At 41.2% G+C, this 13,816-nt stretch overlaps 1 protein-coding gene across 3 annotated transcripts in view; it reads right to left on the reverse strand.

Moving 5' to 3' along the window:
* SLC35F2 (solute carrier family 35 member F2) overlaps positions 1 to 13,816 on the reverse strand; it is a 48,880-nt gene that overhangs the window by 16,775 nt on the left and 18,289 nt on the right. Inside the window, exons 3-8 of one of the 3 annotated variants that reach the window (XM_050928064.1) lie at positions 11,176 to 11,351; positions 10,028 to 10,155; positions 6,046 to 6,205; positions 3,152 to 3,308; positions 1,991 to 2,043; positions 645 to 799 (exon numbers count right to left, since the gene is read on the reverse strand). In XM_050928064.1, coding sequence (XP_050784021.1) covers positions 645 to 799; positions 1,991 to 2,043; positions 3,152 to 3,308; positions 6,046 to 6,205; positions 10,028 to 10,155; positions 11,176 to 11,351 — 829 coding nt within the window. Of the gene's footprint in view, positions 1 to 644; positions 800 to 1,990; positions 2,044 to 3,151; positions 3,309 to 6,045; positions 6,206 to 10,027; positions 10,156 to 11,000; positions 11,111 to 11,175; positions 11,352 to 13,816 lie in introns of all 3 variants that reach the window. The other 2 variants (XM_050928083.1, XM_050928073.1) reach the window with 2 other exon arrangements.

Consider the following 13,816-nt stretch of genomic DNA (forward strand, 5'->3'; position numbering starts at 1 on the left):
TTAATAGGACCACACAGCTACAACAGAATGCAAAAGAAACAAGTCTTACAGAAGCAGTTCCACAGAATGTCCTAGTCAGAGTGTAGAACAGATACATTTGTCTTCATTCTGTTCAGAGCTATAACTGCATAGGCTTGATTCTTCTCTCACAGATGTCTCTAGTAACTAATTAAACATGCAGAAAACATTTACTTTTGAGATCAGTCCAAACCATTGCTTCAGATGTAGACACGCTTGAACTTTTGGATCTGAACTTTTTAATAGCCTTTGAGGGCTGACCAGATCTGAACACTCCCAAAGTTAAGGCAATTCAAAATATGGATTAAGAAAAGAACTCTGGGACTAGAATGAATCACTAATTTATTTACAATTTCTTGCGCTGATTGCAAGACTTTCTGAGGGTTTTGCAATGCTCTTTAGCAACTTAATCCAGAAAGCGTGAAATGAATTTTAAATCACCATCTACCTAACAGTGCAGTATTATGCAATTAAACTTGAGTCTTCTGATTAACTTTTTCATTTCCATGATAAACGAATGATGTAATCTGCACAAACTCACAACTGCAAATAGCTGTTAGAGACAGTTAAGATGGTTATGCTTTGGAATGAAACTTAACTGAAACTATGATTGAATCTTTGCTTACCTGATAGCCAAACAGGAACAGTCCAAAAAAAAGACTGTAGAGATCAGCTGTCAGAATGCCCAAGTTGACAGAAGTAGCGCTAGTAACTTTAATCACTACTGGCATGAAGCTATACAACCCAAACATACAGAGGGCAAAAGCCACGAATAGTAACACTGTAAAACAAGACAACAATTTACACTAAAAGGAATGAATAATAAGAGAGCAAAAAAGGCTTATGTTCTTCAGACATTGTAAATCTTTGCACATTTTATCAGGTGCTACAGTAATACAAATAATAAATGTTAATAAGACTGAGTTCAAGCAAGTTCCTTACGCATAACTCTCGTATGGCAAAAACAAGAAAGAAAGAAAATTACAGTAACAGGGAAAGTCTTGTACAGATTCAGATGCTGTATGGATGAAAGGTAGGGAGGAGGTACTGAATTTCTATACAGACATTGATCACAGGGAGATGAAGGAGGGGGCCTGTAACATCAAAAAAAGGAATAATCCTGTTCCTTCAGTCTTCGTTGGATAATACTAGAGCTGGTCAGAGAAATGTTGATGGAATCATATTCCATCAGAATATGCAATTCCATCTAAAATAAAACACTTCATGAAATCACGTCATTTTTGCTGGAGTTTAATTTCAGAAGAAATCAGAAAAACTGCAACAGGTTGAAACATCCCATTTTGACCCTTTCAAAGCAAAAACTTCTCAAATTTTCATTTTGAAATGACATTTCATTTCAAGTTTTTAAATCTTATATTATATGACACAAAATTATAATGCTGGAATTGAAATGAAACATTTTGATTGATCCAAAATAAATTTTAGCTTGGAATTTTCCTTTGCAGAGAATCTCAAGATTTTTGGTTTTCACTCAGATTCGGAATGAAGCCAAATTCTGAAATCTTGATTGTTTGCAAAGCTGAATTTCTGTCCTCCAATCAGCTCTAGTTAAGACTAACTTTGCCTAGAGGAGACACCAGCATCTGCCTGAAATATTCTGGCTGAAACAAACCCTGTCAAGACAACAATGATGTTGGTGGCATGAGTAAAATATTATGAAATAGCAGCCAATGCCATAACTTCTGTCTTGATTGGGTCTTCTGTACTTTGGCAGTCAATGTGGTTCAGTTCCATGGACCTATGTGGATTTTGGGGTCTAAAACCGGCTCTTTGCTACCCAGAGTTTGCATAGAGTACAGCTTTTTTTTAAAAAACACAACATGAATGTTGCTTGTTTTATGCCAGCAAATGAAATAAAGGGAAATGAAGACATCATAGCTCTGATAAATTCAACCAATTATCCATTTTTCTGAGGTTTTTAAATTTATACATAATTTTAATGTACACATACCAATTTTCCAGTTCCACTGAATGTGAGCTATGTCCGTGCGTTCCACAATGGCTCTACATAAGAAAAGACATGGCCAAGTGAAATTACTTTGCATTGTTTTCACTATGTATTCAAATAGTGGATTTAATTATGAGCATGTATAAGAAGTGCTTTGACTTTCTTTCTCTCTTATAATAAGGAAAGAATACATAAGAGTTAAATAAAAAGGCTCTTTGCCTTTCATGGGTTCACTTGGTATTTAACATACCATCTGAGAAAATGATTAACTGTGAAGCTGAGTGAGGAACACAGAATTAATTAGTAGGCCTTGTTTGCCTGCTCTCTCTGTCTCTATGTTTGTTTGCAGTAGTAAATGTTGCCTCATTTTTAAATTCAAACTTAAACATCACAAATACCCCTCTTTAATTCTGTTTCCTTTCTAAATACATTTTAACACTGATTTTTTAGTCACATTAGAAAATCATAGAAGTCAGTGTGCCGGGGCGTAACTCCTGCAGCTTCCCACTGGAAAAACTTTTACAGAAATGCAATCCTATGAGTAGTCTTTTGTCACATGAGTAGTCCCATGAAGGTCAATGAGACTATTCACACAAATACAGACTATAGCCCAGATCCTCAGAGGTATTTAGGTACCGCACTCCCATTGAAATCAATGGAAGTTTGGCACCTAAATGCCTTTGAGGATCTGGGCCCACACTCAGACAGGTTTGCAGGATTGGGCCTCAAGAGTGCTATATGAAGCAGCAGCGTGTATGACCTAGGCAGCAGACAGGGACGGCTCCAGGCACTGGTAGAGCAAGCAGGTGCTTGGGGCGGCCAATGGAAAGGGGCGGCACATCCGGCTCTTCGGCGACAATTTGGTGGTGGGTCCCTCAGTCCCTCTCAGAGGGAAGGACCTGCCGCCAAATTGCCGCCAAAGAATGAAGCGGCGCGGTAGATTGGGGTTTTGGGGGGTTTTTGCTGCTTGGGGTCCTGGCAGCAGATGTAAAAAGAAAATGAAATGCATGCTGCAGATCAACAAAAAGGACCCCAAATGCCTAGGTAAATGCAGACTTAACAATGAATTAATTTAAAAACAATAGCACCATTTGGTTGTACACAAAGAAATCATTCTGCAGTGTGTTCTTAATTAGGGTTAAAGTAAAAATATTAGATCCTTACAGCTGTAGACCGCTGATAAAAGTCCCAAACAAGCCCACCATTCCTAGAAACTCCACTCTGCTCAGATTTTTCACAATGTATTCCTCACTCACATTAGAAACGGCATACAAAGAAGCACCCAGCAGAACTAAGACATCGCCAACCACCACGTCACTTCCTGTACAGAAATATTAATACACAAAAAGGGAAATACTGTAAACACTTTTTAGCTTTTTTTTTTTTTTTTAAATAAACAAGTTTATTTCTAATGTCTCTACCTTTCAGGTTAGGAGAGGGGATTGTTTCTGTTCTGCTTGTGACCGATCACTTGCAAACCGAAGACTGACAATGCCAAAGGCTCCAGCCGCCCTTGAAAAGTTTGGGACCAGTTTAGCTTTTGGTTTTTATTTTAAAGGTTAAAACACACTTAGTAAGGTCCAGTTCTATCTAGTTCTGCTAGGGTTAAGCACTGTGTGGGCATTCCAGCAGAATCCAGAAGAATCCTACCTTTCAGACCATTGATTCAGTTCTTCTGCATTAAGGGCCTGATTCAGCTCCCATTATAGTCAATTTATTGATTTCAGGGGGAGCTGAATTAGGCTCAAAGTCTATGAAAGCTCTTAAATGAGTGCTACAAGTCTGTGATTGCATGATATGGGCTAAAATAAGCCTTTTATACTATACTAATGGGATTCCCTGTAATGCCAACAGTCTTCAGGTAATGCCCTTATACATCAGTTCAATAGCCAGGTCGTTGCTCTCATTAAAGTCCTTGATTTGATTTAAAACCTCTTCCCCAAGCAGTTTGATAGTCATTCTTTAGGAAACATGACTGGGAGCTGGGGGAAGGACTAAGACACTTCTTGCAAGAAGTATATCTATGTTGTATCTATGATGGATGAATCATGACAAATCTAGAAATCTCAGGGAAGGAAGATTTTCCCTTTGGACTCTATTCTGTCATAGATTCTAAGGCCAGAAGAGACTATTGTGATCATCAAGTCTGACCTTCTGTATAACACAGCCCATAGAACTTCCCCAAAATAATTCCTAGAGGAGATCTTTTAGAAAAAATCCAATCTTGATTTTAAAATTGTCAGTGATGAAGAATCCACCACAACCCTTGATAAATTGTTCCAATGGTTAATTACTCTCACCGTTAAAAATTTACACCTGAATTTGTCTAGCTTTAGCTTCCAGCCACTGGATCATGTTATACCTTTCTTTGCTAGACTGAAGAGCCCATTATCAAACATTAGTCATGCTTACTAATGTCAAGTAGCACTATGACTATGCCTTCACTACAAAACAGATGTCTTTTTACATTGAGATAGCTGTAAAATCCTGGTGGAGACAAGGCAGAAGGGGGTTTTACCTCCATGTAGCTAGTTGAAGTCAAACTACACCTCCCACCTGAGGTTCACCTTGACTCGTTTCTGCTAGGATTTACGTCTGTAAGTCTATAGGGTGCCACAGGACTCTTTTTTTGTCGCTTTTTACAGATCCAGATTAACATGGCTATCCCTCTGATAATTGAGATAGCTAAAAGCTCGGTAGTGTAGACAAAGCCTAAGTCATATGAAAAGACCCACTGACATCAATGAGGCTGGTTGTGTAAGTAGGTGCTATTCAGTGTATTTAACAGTTGCAGTTCTGGGCCCATAGTAAGTTTTCTAATTGGACTAAAAACATGTTGATATGTTAGCTCTAGCCAAAGAGAACTCATCCACACGCTCTTTGGTTTGCAACAGTACTAATTACTAGAAGTTTTAATTAACTCCAAAATCTAAAGGGCAAGGTTTTATTTGAGGAGAGGTTAAAAGAGATAAACATAGACATAGGCCACAGTACTCAGCTGCACCCAATAAATGCTGTACACAGGAGGGTTGCCAATGATCTTGTTGTACAGAAATGAAAAAATAAGGGACGTCCCTTATTTTTTCAACTTTGTACAACAGGATCAGGAGTTGCTGAGTGCTGCAAAAAGCAGCAAGAAATACCCCTGGTGAAGGTAGATAAGTACTGCTAATTATTAATAATGATAATTAATAATGATATCAGAATGAGGGGTGGGGCAGAGGTACTAAGGAAATGGTCCCTTATTCTTGAAATACAATGTTGGCAACCCAAGGAAATGGGCAAGCTGCAGAGGATCTCGATGTGGCTCCCTAATGTTGATGCTGGGTCAAGATTGTTTTGGCCCCAGCATAGTTTAGAGCAGCCCTAATCCTGCTCTAATCTATGCCCAGTTGGCCGTTGGCCTCAAGGAGCCACCCTTCCTGGCCACACTTCCTCCATCCCCAGCATGCCCCTGACACCGACTTCTATGCCACGCAGGGATTCCCCTATACAAGCAGTATCTCCAGCTGCAGAGAGTTGCTAGCCTTCTGGCCCCTTCATGCTTTTGGAGTGGTGCAAAAAGATAGGAGCAGGGCTTAATGAACTTGGTCCTAGATCCTCAAAGGTATTTGGATGCCTAGCTCCCAATGAAATCAATGAGAATTAGGCACTTAAATACCTTTGAGAATCTTGGCCTCAGTCTTTGAGGCAGTACCATTAACCCAGGTCTGCAGGCAAACGGATACCACTATCCCCATAAGTCTGAATACAAGTCCTCAAATACTGTCTTTGGGGAGTGAGGAGCTATTACACTTCAACAAAGGAACCAAAAGCGGGAGTGTTGTTCTCCGGGACAAGTAGAAGAGAATCCTGTAACATATGGCTCCACCTCCATGTCTGCAGTCTGAAAAGACAGAAGTCCTAGAGTTTGGAAGGATGTTAACCTGAAATAGAGGGTGTCACCCTGTAATAGAGCCAAACCCATTCATTTCTCTTCTTTTGTCTCCTCTTTGAAAGTAAGAATGTCATGAAACCCATGTCTCCACACTCTTCCCAGATGATGACCAATTCCTTACCTTCACTGTTCTGCCTCCCAGCTAATATGTCTGCACCAACCATAGCTCCCACACCCAACAGACAGACAGCAACAGCAATGAAATGGATGAGTCTGTATCTTGCACGCAGAATGAACCATGATAGAGCCATCAACACAGGGATCCCAAAGCAGTCCAGCAGCTATGTGTATAGAGAAACACTTTTTAATTAGAAACCTGCCAAAAAAATAATAATCTTGATTTCACCATCCAGAAGGCAAACATGGACTTCATTCTCCACAAGAACATCAAAAGTAAGCCTATGGAAGTCAATGAAGTGACACCAGTGTAAAGCCAGTTTAGGTCAGAGGGGAATCGGGCCCACATTTTGCCATCAAAGCCAATATGTGACTTAGGCAGGTGTGGATGCTACTGAGTGGAAAGTCTCTCGTATCTATAAACTAAGCGTATTATATTCACAATGGGTCTGCTCACCCTTACTAATCATTAGGAGTGAAAATGTTGCTGCTAAACCCAAGTTCCTCCAGGGGCCACTGAACTACTAGAAAGAGGACTTCTGTTTGGATTTCACTTTTTTCTCTTTTTATGTGGTTTTATTTTGCCATACAAAAGTAGCTAAATCTGGTCATGCTCATCCGGGTTTTTTTCTTTTTCCCTTTTTCTACTTTGAAATCTGAACTACGAGCTAGATTCTGATCCCAATTACACCAGTGAAAATCTGGAGTAAATCCAGTAAAAATAACGGAGTTATTGCAGTTTTGTACTAATGTGACTGAGACAAAAATCTGGCCCTGCATTTTTAAAATGGCTTCTGCTGAAAAAACTATGTTTTGGTTCATTTAGTGGTACTGAAAGGAAAGCTGTAAAGAATTTTTGAGGGAAACAATTATCCCATAGCCAGTTTCCAAAGCCTCCAGTTTCTTCCAGAAAACATCTACAATACAGCAATGCATTATCATAAACTCTGTAGTATACTCAAAACTGAAAACTGGGTTGCAGTATAAAACAGATTGAATGTAACAGAAAATTAAGTAACACAAAGAACATTGTGTCAATTGCATTATTCATTTTTTATATCTAATTCGGTAAAAACAAAAAACACCTTTCCTGTAGGAATTTGCCAGAAACTGATGTTGACTTTCTAGTCTGCCTCAATGGATGCCACAGAAAGTGAGGGTCAAGGGACTACACCCAAATTTAGGTCCAGCTTCCCACAGAGCCCTGTACATTGTACTTCAAATCACTGAAACTTACCAGAACTAAAACAAGCCTATTAAAAACTGATCTCCTGGAGTCACACCCAAACATAAGTGCCAGATCAATGGAACTTCTCACGTAAATACCATGACCAAGATTTAGCCCTCCGTCCTTAATGTTCACTGTTACTTTTTGCCTTTTTAAATACACCATTTCAGTGTTTTATTCTGCATACTCCTGTTACTGAAGTGTGATTACCACTTACAAAAGCAAGGCTGCGAAATGACTTTTGTTTACTACTCCATGTTTTCACTTGCTCATATCTATACAGAATATTTCAACTAAAATCAATACAGCAGAAAGAGGAATTGTCACAGGTTAAATCTTAATTGTGCTTCATAAATCACATGCTCCGTCTAATCCTGCTATCAATTTTTTCTTTGTTCCCTGGATTCTCTCCAGTTTGCCCTATTTGAGAAGGCCACAGATGTACAGGGACCTACCAAGGCTGTTATGAGAACATGTTCTGACCAAACATTCCAGTGTGGCATTTGCTTTATCGTAAGAATGAAAACATTTACACTTCCTCTGGCACCACTGAATTCTGTGGTTTTGTCTAGTGTTAAACTAAAGTTGTCATTTATCTGCTGGAACAACAATGCACATTGTTCTAGATTTCACAGCTCTGTTACTCCATTACCTGTAATTAAAGGCTAGGTTAAGAGTTTACTTTCAGCCCTGTGTAGGGAGGTTTTTAACTACCCCATCCCAGGAGGAGTTCCAGAAAGGAATGGTGACTCTGAGGCCTGATCTACATCTAAAACAGGTCAACCTAGCCGTGTCACTCAGTGATGTAAAAATACACACCCCTGAGCGATGTAGCTAAGCTGACCTAAGCCCAGGACACCACAAAGTTGATGGAAGAATTCTGCTCTTGACCTAGCTACCCCCTCTCGAGGGAAAAAAATCCTTTTTTCCTTGTAGCAAATGTCTACACTACAACGCTGCTGCAGCACCATAGCTGTGCCACTGTAGCACCTGCAGTATAGACATAGCCTGAGATGTCCCTCTGCATCAGTTTCCCTTGAGCTAATACTTTTGGGCAGGTGAAGGGAATTTGCGACAACAGCCCACTTCTACCTTCTTTATATTCCCCCTTCTCATCCAGCCAGTGACATGTAAGAGAGCTTTACCATTGCTCTGTCTAGTCTCTGCCCCCCACTCCAACCCAGCTGCTCAGAGAAATGAGCATCAGACACAAAGCTCTGTCTCTTCCCTCCACCATGCACAGACTCACAAGACCTGCCCAGCCATACAAGCTATACAGCCTTATGTCCAGTTACTCCCCTGTGCATCTGCTTAGGGATAAATCACAACTAAGCTCTAAGGTGGTTGTCTCATAGAATGAAGCACTTAAATGTGACCTGCAAAGGATTTTTTAAAACTGTGTTTGTCCCCTTTCTGGTTCTCAGTGATGGATAAAGTCAAACGTTGTGGGGAGAGTGTTTAAGGATGTTTGTTTGTTTTCTGCTATCTTTTTTTTTAACCTTTAGAAATGTCAGGAGGGTAAAATCTTGTCTTCCCTGATTTTGCTGAAAGACCAGCCAGAGATATTAGGGAATTTATCTGAGATTGCTGAATCTTTAACAAAGCCTCCTCTGCATGATATCAAATAGGTTTTACCAGAAAGAAGCAAAAGCAAAGAGTTTTAGACAATCTGTCTAAAAATGTCCCTTTCACTATTTATAGATAAATGCAGTCACCATTTCACTAGTTTTCTAATCATCATACAGCCCTCCAGCCCAGACCGAAAAAATCATTTTTAAAATAAAAACTTTAATAGATTTTTAAGCCCAGAAGGGACCATGAGATGATCCATTCTGACCTCCACAGAATTTCAGCCAGTGATTCCTACATCTAGCCCAATAATGCCAATAACTTGTGGTTGAGCTAGAGCACATCTTTTAGAAAGAGTTCCAATCTTGATTTAAACATCCAAAGGATGGGTCATTTTTCTTGGTAATCTGTTTCAATGGTTAATCACCCTCAGTTAAAAAAAAAATCTTACTTTCAGTTTGAATTTTTCCAACTTCAGCTGGATCTTGTTATGTCTTTATTTGCTAGATCAGTGGTCTCCAAAGAGGGGTGCGCACACCCCAGGGGGTGCGCAAGATGATTCTCTGGGGGGGCGCGGCAGGACCGCTGCCAGAGGGAAAAAAAGGGTGGCTGGAGGAGGGAAGGAGGGAGAGAGGGAGCGGGGAAGCTCCTCCCCCCCAGCCAGGCAGGGCCACCTGGAACACAGAGGCTTTAGGGGCTGCAGGGCCCTGGGCTACGGGGGTCCCGGGGCCCTGGCCTGCAGCTCCGAAGCCCCTTTCAGAATGTGGCCCTGAGTCCTCCGGCCCATGGAGAAGCAGGGGCAGCCGCGCAGCCAGGGGCCAGAAAGAAGCAGCGCTTTCCCCTTCAAAGCTGGCTGGAGAGAAGTGGTGCTTTGAAGGGGAAAGCGCTGCTTCTCTCTGGCAGCTGGCTGCGCGGCTGCCCCTTCTCCTCCTCAGTCCTCCGGCTCTACAAAATAATAGCTGTACTCAACAGACTTGGGACTGGATACCATGAGCAAATGTTCACTGCTTCCCAGAACTATTACTCATGGCACAGCATGCTCCATTCCCAAGACTGCAGAGAGGACTCGATATATTGACAACCTTTTCCATTTTAAAATGGTTCCATATTTGCATTACAAAATCTCATGTTAGCAATGGATTCAAACGGATTTAAAAGCAGCAAATCAGAAAGGTAAAAGGACCCATACCTGAACGCTGGTTAGGGTTGTGTACTGGTAAGCCTTTACAATTGTGTAATTAGCTTCGACATCTACTAGTGCCAACAGAATATACTTCCACCACTTCCTTTTCAGAATTTGCAAAATGCTGTCACTGCCTGGTTAGAGAAAACTTCAGTCAATATACATTTGTTTCAAAAGGAATGCTGGATATTTATTTCAGAGCTCTTGCTTTTTAAGGTATATCTAATATTACTGTGTTTGGTTCTAGGTGGCCTATCTGAAGAAAGGTAAAGTAGAAACAGAATGCAGCCCACAGACAGGCAATAGAAATGATTAAAGGCACAGAATATCAGGCTTGGAAAGGACTTCAGGAGGTCATCTACTCCAACACCCTGCTCATAGCAGGGCCAATCCCCAGATAGATTTTCACCCCAGTTCCTTAAATGGGAATTGAAGGATTGAACTTACAATGCTGGGTTTAGCAGGCCAATGCTCAAACCAGTGAGCTGTCCCTCCCCCATAGAAAGAGCTTGATCTGAAAAGAAACTGATAAGACTAGGGCTGTTTAAAGAGAAGATGAATAAGGAAAGCAGCAGCCTCAGGACGGCTCTAATTTATCCAAAAGGCTGAGCATAGCATTATATAGCCCAGAACATGGGAAGTGAAAAGGTATCTTAAAGCTGCCTTTGCGGTCACATCCTCCCCCTCTTCATTCCTGCCAGAAGTACAGGAATTCAGTAACTGAGAATTAGGTCCACAGACTTCAGTGGGGTTCTGTACAAGAAAAGGCGTCCACTCGTGCCTATCTGAAGGCGGGGTCAGGGCCATAAAATTGCCAGCTTCTCACTATGCTATCACTGATCATTTAAAAAAAAATTTGTATATATTTTAAAGTAATTATGAAACAAATAAAACCTCCTTTACTCTCCCTACAATATTCAGGTGCATTCACTCTTCTACTGCCCAATCCTGTTTCTACTGGAGTCATTGGGTGTTTTACCATTGATGTCAGGGGTGCAGGAGTGGACCCCTACTTTTATGATATCTCTCATGGTGTTCAGTTGGCCCATACTTCACAGAGTGCATGTCTCACTGTTTTAGTGCAGTAATCTGAAAAGTATGCAAGGAAAACAGAGTTTTATGAACCAAAATCCCTCCTACAGTATTTCACATACCTCTCCTAAATGCCAAAATTGTTGTATAAACTAGAAGAAGCAAACAATAGTTGATAAAACTTTGTAGCATTGGAGTGTTCACTTTGTACTGTTCTGCTAAATACTGGCTTGCAACAGCAGTCCCACAGATAAACAAGGAAAGCACCTGACCCAGCGCAACTGTTTTCAAAATATGACTGTAAAAGGAAAAGAAAAATGTAATTAATTTAGAATTAAACAAAATATTAAGATAATTAATGTTTTACAGAGAAAAATAAGAAGCCATTTCTTAGCTCAGCACCTAGTTCTTTCTTCCATTCCCTTTCATTAGCTCCTCAACTTAAATATGTTGTTGATACCATTTTTTAGCGCACCTTCTGCTTAAACTTGCACATGGGGCCTTGTCTACACTGGAAGCATTTTCTAACCTCAAACAGTCTTGGAACCCATTCCGTAAAAATAGATCAAGCCAACTTAAATCATCTAAAACTGAGTCCACACTATCTCTCTAAATAATTTTAAACTCAGTTTAGCTGAAGTAGTTTTAAAACCAGTCAGAGAATATCTCCAGTGTATCTAGGTATTCCGATACCCAGGGCTTGTGGTCTATTCCTTGCTCTGCACAGACTTCCTGTGCGACCTAAACTCTCTGTGCCTCAGTCACCCAATCCGTAAAACAGGGATAATACTTATCTAACTCAAGCCTCCTGTGAAGCTCAATTCCTGAGTGACTTGAAGTGAGCTGAGACTTCTGGATGGAAGGTGCTACTGAAATGCAAAGTGTTATTATTAACTGTGGATATTTTTGCTATTTTCCATCACACTCCACTGCAGTTGTTGATGGTGATTAGAACGAACACTTCCTGTGCAAGCATTGCTTTAACTCACACATCTCTTCCTATGCCCAGCTAAAAATGGGAGAAGGGTTCCAGCTCCCTTTGGTTTTCAGGCATGTTCTCGATTTAATTCAAAGCAGTTTTGAGCTTTGTTGTATTCCTAGACATTCAAAGTTAATATATCGAATTATATTCCTAGCCTACTTCACAAGCTGGTTATGGGTGCCTTGTTGTGATAAGGGGTTTGTTGTTTGGTTTTGGGGAGCTAATAAATACACCTGTTTATGTTTGAAAAGGCAAGCTCAAAGAAAAGTGCCTTGCACTTGGAGTGGAAGATGGTGAGGTTTGTGATGCTCCTTAGTTTCTGAGGTGTTCATTCCACAATCTCAGATCACACGGTCTCTCCTGCACAGATGAGTTTTAGTGCTAAGAACTCCCATGTACCAGAGGACTGAAGTTGTCAACCACCATTGATCTTTTAGATATACTGGCCACGGAGTGCTTTGAGCACAAGGACCAAGACCATGAACTTGATTTGAAATTCTATGATCGCTGAATGCTTGGTGTTGGCAATATCGCAAAGATACAACCAGATTTTCATGTACATCACAAGAAACTGTGGCTGTTGAAAACTGTCTGACTATGGGTTTGTCTTCATGGCTAAGCTAACTTGAGTGGTGCCCCAGTAAAGGTACTTCTATAGTCAGAGGTGTGACTGCAGCATGGGTAGACATAGCTAAGCTAGCTTTGATCTAGCTAGTTTGAATCACAAATAACAGTGAAGCTAAAGCAGGTCAGTTGGCAGCACAGGTTGTACAAACCCACCCATGGGGGACCCTGCAACGTAACCATGCAGCTAGCCTATGCTGCCAGTTTCACTGTTCTTGTTATTCAAGCAAGCTACGGCTCAAAGTTATCTCAGCTATGCCTAGCTCTGATTGCACTGGAGACATACCCTACCTCAAGTCTCATCCCCACACTAGGGTAGGTCTATGCTGCAAGTGAAGGTGTGATTGTAGCTTGGGAAGGCCTGTGCCGAAGCCCTGGGCACCATGTCTACACTACTACTGGTAGCTGTGCTAGCTATATTAAAGCTTGCATGGGTATGCTTATCTGTGCTACAATCACATCATCATTTGCTGTGTAGGCATACGAGTACCTCTGAGCTGCAACTACAGTACACGCAGATGTCCCAGCATTAGCTGTAAGCTAGCTAGCTCACTAAAAACAGCAGTGAGAGCGTGGCCTTCAGCTTGGGCTAGAGTGACCAGACAGCAAGTGTGAAAAATCAGGGCGGGGGTGGGGGGTAATAGGAGCCTATATAAGAAAAAGACCCAAAAATCGGGACTGTTCCTATAAAATCGGGACATCTGGTCACCCTAGCTTGGGCTAGCAATGAAAGTACATACTCGGGGGGTCAGACAGCCTTGTGCAGCCCACACTGCCACATCCTCACTGCTGTTTTTAGTGAGTTAGCTAGATTAAAGTTACCAGAGGTATGGCTGCATGAGCTGTAAATCACACTCATGGCTGTACATTGCAGCGAGCAGTGTGACTGCAGCACACGTAGACGTATACCAGCTAGCATTGAACTAGCTAGCTCAAATAATAATAGCAATGAATCCGCAGCAGCATAGGCTAACCGCTCAAATACATACATACCCAGGGTCCTGGATGGTGTTGTGCAGCCCATGTGGCCACTCAATCTGCTGTGACTTCACTGCTATTCTTATTCGAGCTCGCTGGATCAAAACCATCTTGGGTATGTCTACTCTATACACTGTAGTGTGGACATACTCAAGAACCCAAAACTGGACTGCATTGGT

The sequence above is a fragment of the Gopherus flavomarginatus genome, chromosome 1, assembly GCF_025201925.1.
Source record: "Gopherus flavomarginatus isolate rGopFla2 chromosome 1, rGopFla2.mat.asm, whole genome shotgun sequence".
NCBI lineage: Eukaryota > Metazoa > Chordata > Testudines > Testudinidae > Gopherus > Gopherus flavomarginatus.